This window comes from Columba livia, chromosome 24 (assembly GCF_036013475.1).
Source record: "Columba livia isolate bColLiv1 breed racing homer chromosome 24, bColLiv1.pat.W.v2, whole genome shotgun sequence".
Lineage (NCBI taxonomy): Eukaryota > Metazoa > Chordata > Aves > Columbiformes > Columbidae > Columba > Columba livia.
The window spans coordinates 6,212,994-6,218,153 of NC_088625.1; the positions used below are offsets into that span (position 1 = coordinate 6,212,994).

At 54.3% G+C, this 5,160-nt stretch overlaps 1 protein-coding gene across 1 annotated transcript; it reads left to right on the top strand.

Moving 5' to 3' along the window:
- The first annotated feature begins 1,086 nt into the window (after positions 1 to 1,086).
- Positions 1,087 to 4,245, top strand: LOC135576257 (SUN domain-containing protein 3-like). The gene is made up of 5 exons (XM_065040026.1): positions 1,087 to 1,156; positions 1,221 to 1,429; positions 2,004 to 2,088; positions 2,478 to 2,593; positions 2,946 to 4,245. The coding sequence occupies exons 1-5, from the start codon at positions 1,087 to 1,089 to the stop codon at positions 3,171 to 3,173; spliced, it is 708 nt and encodes a 235-aa protein (XP_064896098.1). The 3' UTR covers positions 3,174 to 4,245.
- Positions 4,246 to 5,160: the final 915 nt, after the last annotated feature.

The window sequence follows — 5,160 nt, forward strand, 5'->3', positions numbered from 1 at the left end:
TTGAGAGCCTCCTGGAACAGGCAGGAGGAATTTCCCCCTTGCAGAGCGGTGTGTGCTGTGTCTTGGCAGATCAGGCTCAGGGCAGCAGGGCCCAGACACCAGAGGGTTTCTTTGGTGCTTCCTTGGTTGCCCGTTGTTTGCCAACACGCATTGACATTCAGCCCTCCCTCCCTCTTTCCAGTCTGCATTTGTCTGCAGTTCTGCCAAGAGAAGGGCCAGAAATAACCCGTCTGCTAAAGAAACGCCGCGAGAGGGGAGACACACACCCCCCTGGCAGCTGTTGAACTGTAGGGGCACAGGCTGAACCTTCTCTTGAGAGGGTGGAGAACAGGAGCAGCACAAGTGCTGATCAGATGCTGGGCAGGAGAAACAGGCGTTTGTTATGTCCCTTCCATTTCCAAAGAACCCCTGTTCAGCCTCACAGATGTGAAGTGTGGACACAAGTCCTGTTGCAACTCCTGCTCTTAGTCCAGAGTCCATCTTGAGCCCTTTGTCCCTAAGGAAACCATCGTTGCTGTGACAAATCCCCCACTGGTGCAGCTGGTGACACCTCCAGCAGTGACTGGAGCTGGTGCAGGACCAAGCCAATGCACACGGCAGGAACGCCAGGCTCAAGGGCTGCAGTCCCTGCTGCTGCTCTCCGGTCTGCTGCTGATCTGCACGGGTAGAATCAGCTTCACCAGCCTTTTCCTCCTTGCTGCTCTGCAGGAAAATGAAGATGCTGAAGGCATCGACCCTGGTGTTGCTGCTTGGTCTCTTCTGTTTTGGTGAGTCTCTGCAGAACTCCAACCTGAGGGCGGTCCTTTAGGAGGTACTCGGGGCTCCATCCTGCCCTGTTCCGCTGTGAGCAGAGGAGCTCAGCTAAGAGCAGAACGTCCCCACAGAGCTGTGCCAGTCCCTGCTCCAGCGGGACGGGTGTGGGTGAGGAAGGGCTGAGTTGCCTTCCCCAGGAGGGCTGAGCCAGTTCTCTTCAGCCCAGGGAGAGGCCGTGGCTGAGCTCTCCTGCCCCAGGGGCTGAGGATCTTCTGCAGGACAAGGAGCACAGTCCAGGGCAGGGAACGTCATCTATTGCAGAGCCCATACGCCATGACGGCCACTGTCAAAGACAACAAGAGGAGAGACAACTTTGGCACTTGGGAGAGACACAGAAAGTGGAGTGGGCAGCCCGAGGCGTAGCCCTGCCTTAGACCAGGTCCTAAGCTCTGGTGTGTGTCTGACAGGTGTTTACCACGTGGGGTGGTTCAGCACAGAAAGCCTCTGGAGCACCACAGGCGAGTTAGAAGATGTGAGCGAAACCCCGTCCCTGCCCGTCCAGCTCCGAAAGCTTCAGGAACAACTTTATCATCTGCGCTGGAGTGCCGAGGATGTCACCGAGCGGGCTCTACAAGAAGGACTGAAGCAGGCAAAGGTCCCAGGCTTTACTGGACGGGTAAGGGCACAAGGCAGAAGGATCTGCTCAGGGGTTTTATCCTCCCTCCAGCACGTATCCTACTCCATTCCCTGTCACAGCCAACAGGCTGGTGCTGCTGGAACAAGTGCTGTCATGGCCACGCTTCCTTTTCCTGTTGCTCCACACTTCTTTATGGGGAAGAGAGAGCCCTGACAGGAATGACAGCTGTCTGGGTCGCACCTTCCTCTGCGTCCAGATCTGTGGTCCTCCTCAAGAGAGTTCTGGAAAGAAAGAATGGTCTGAGAGGTCCAGAGTTAAGCCAGTCCTATCTCATGCCCGGAAGGCTTGTCTGTCCATGCTGCTTGGCTGGGGCCTCTCCACAGGAAAAGCCCCTTCCCGCAGCTCCAGCATTCAGAGCACTGGAGTGAGCAGCCCCCCCTTTCTGATCCCGACAATCACAGCAGAGCAAACTTGGGAGGCTTCCAGGCAATGTGGGCGTTCCTTCCATCTGAGATGGGCCTTGTCCCTGTTCACCTTGGCTGGCCTTGCAGGGGAGCTGCTTGCCGTGTTCCTTTTCCTTCTAACAGGCACTCTCCTTTGTGTTCCTTTCCAGGCTGTTCAGGAGATCATCAATCAAGCCCTGAAGAAGCTGGAAGAAATCCAGGTCCCGATGCCGGATTACGCCCTGAAATCAGCAGGTGCTGTGACATTGTACAAACAAACCAGTTCCAACACACTTCCTGTCCAGATTGACAAGATGGGCATTGGAACATGCCCAGGGGCAGGAGAGAAGGGGCAAGAAGTCAAGGGTCACCTTGTGCCCTAAAAGTGCCCCCACTGACAGAGCCTGTAACAGGCCAGACCCCATGGGAAGAACAGAAAGGCTGGTTCAGAGTCTGGTCTTTTTCCATGGCCCCATACAACAGTTTGATGACTCCCTGCTGTGTGTGCCAGAGGGGTCATGCCAGTAAGAAAGAGGGGAACCCACTGAAGGACATGGATGACAACTGAGAAGCCTTTTTCAAGTCAACAGTGCAATATTCCTCCTGACACTGCCTGATGATTGTCCTCATGTTTTAATTTCCAGGGGCAGCCGTCATTCGTTCCAGGACTTCTCCATCACTCCGGGATGCCAAAGCAAAAGTCTTCCTGTATTCGCTGCCAGTGATATATTACATGAGGTCTCCTGAGCTTATTCTGGAGGTAGGAGCACCAAGAAGCAGTAGAACAAAGGTCGTGAGAATGAAGCACACACGCTGCTCAGAGTTGCCTTTCTCCCTGTCTTTGCTCCTCGAAGCTTCTTCTCCTGCCTCCTTCTCGCATGGAGCTGCTCTCCTCCTGTGTCCCCCTGCTGAGTGTTTCCTCTCCCAGAGTGCCCCAGGTTCTCCACGGGAGCTTCTACCAGGCCAGGCTGCTCCTGCAGTCTGTGTCTGCCCAGTCGCTGCGCAAACTGTCAGCACGGCACGGCAGGAGAATGGCAGAGGAGCCTGCAGAGCTCTGGGAGAGAGCCAGGGAAACCTTCTCCATGTCAATGTAGTTTGCTCTTCTCCTTTAGCCAGAAAATCATCCTGGCAACTGCTGGCCCTTTCCAGGAAGTCAAGGACACGTCTTCATCAGGCTGTCCATGCCGGTCATTCCCAGAGCCGTCACCATGGACCATGTCTCAGGGACAGCGTTCCATGGAGAAAGCATCTCCGGAGCTCCAAAGGACTTTGCTGTCTACGTAAGTGATTTCTCTGGAGTGGGGGGCAGGGGTTGCACAGCATTGCTAAGCAAGGGGTGAAGATGGGTCAAACAGTCCAGTGGCCTGAAGCCTCCTCCCATCTCTCAGAAGAAAGAGGCTCCTTGGAGTCGCTCCCTTCCCATCGTATTCCTCTTTTATTCAATGTACCACTCAAAGCTTCTGGGGCAAGATGCTACGCCAGGAGCCACAGGGAAAAGGAGCTGGACAGTACATGGTCCTAGACCTTCTTGACTTCCAGTCCCAGTGGCTTTTGTGATCCTCAGGTCACCTCCCTCTCACTGGGAGCATCTGCTCCTTTTCTGACTGCCAGCTTGGACTCGTTGAGTAGGCAAGTGTGATGTGCTGCCCACCTGCAGCTTCTCGTCTTTTCCTTGTGCTCATCATCCTTGGACTATGCAGCTGAAATAACCCCGTACTTCATTGACTGAAGTTCAGTCTCCCATGGTGCACCAGACGCTCTTGTTTTCTCCACCCCTGTCTCTCTGTAGGGCTTCAAGGAAGAACACGAGGAGCAGGGAACGTTCCTGGGACAGTTCACTTTCCTGGCGGCACTGAATCCCAGTCAGACCTTCCAGCTGAAGGTATGGGGACACAGGGAGGAGAACTGCAGGAGAGGAGGAGAAATGCGGCTGGATGGGGAGAGGCTTCCCTGCCAAAGGGCACAGGCAGCCCTGACCTGAGCGTGTGCCACGCTGGCCTTTCTTCTGCTTCAACTTCCTGGTGGCGGATGATTGGACTGCCGCTCTTCTTCTCTTTCATTTTGGGTGCTTAGTGCTTAGAAGCTGGAATCAGCTTGACTGTCTGGACCCCAAGTGCACACATCCCATAGGATGCACGACTGCTGTTCTGCCAGTTAAAGACCAGAAATACTGGGCTTCCTGAGGGCTCAGTTGGTGCTGGCAGTGAGCAGTGACAGGGAGGCCATTCTGTTTCCATGGCTTTCTAGAGAAGGCAACGAGACATTATACTGACACCAGCCCTGGGTCTTCTGACTGTGGAAGCCTGTGCCCCAAAGCAGGCGAGAGCTTTCCAGTGTATTTGCTGAGGCATCTGGTTGCTGCTTCTTCCTTGGCTGTTCTCGTGGCCCAGTGGGGTAGAGCAGGATAAGAACGTCTGGACCACGACAGGTCAAAGCCCCCGCGGGGCAGCAGGAAGGAAGCTGCTGATCGAGGCCGTCGCTGCGGCACTTCTGTCAGTGCTCACGGGCCAGAGAGGAAAAGGCGACTCATTTCTTCTTGTCATTGCAGAACGAGCTCCCTGGGGTCGTGAATTACATCAGGCTGCAAGTGCTGAGCAACTGGGGCCACCCGGACTACACCTGCCTGTATCGGTTCAGGGTGCACTGTGATCCACCCAAAGATGGGGGAGACACGGCAGTTTCATCTATCAATAAATTCCATTAGTTTTCACCCAGTCGAGTTCCATTCTGCTTTGCCTGTGACACTGACTGGTCCTCCCTGAGCTCACTGGAGCTCCCCGTCCTTCTCTAAACCCACCAGCTTATGGGAGACTTCAGGAGTACACAGCAAGGTTTTCCGAATTAAAAGAAACTGGAAAACTCCGTAACAACTCTGCAGAAAGCCTGACATCCACACACTTGTTGCCTACACAGGAACATCAGCAAGGCCCTGCCTGTACACCAAAGATTAAATTAATGGACAGGTTTCCTGTGGAGGAAGCAACTAAGGATCGACTGAGTGGAACCATCTGTAGTTACCTGTTTTCACAAGAGGCAGATGCTGCTTCAGCTTCCATCTTTCAGTCTGTTGCTGATGAGAAAATGGAAGTGTGTTTTTTTGTAAGAAGGAAACCTTAATAGGAAAGTTGGTTCATGGACTTCTTTGCCTCTCTGGGCACCTATGGACTTAATAGCCCAGGAACCGTTACAGAGTGACTAGCAAAGCAACCCCAGGACACTTAAGCGATCCCATAACCACACGAGTCTGTCTTTCCTTTTGACCCGAGCTCCCCAAGCCCCAAGGCAGGAGCAGGCAGGGCAGTCGTGTGCTCGGGCCGCACCAGGGAG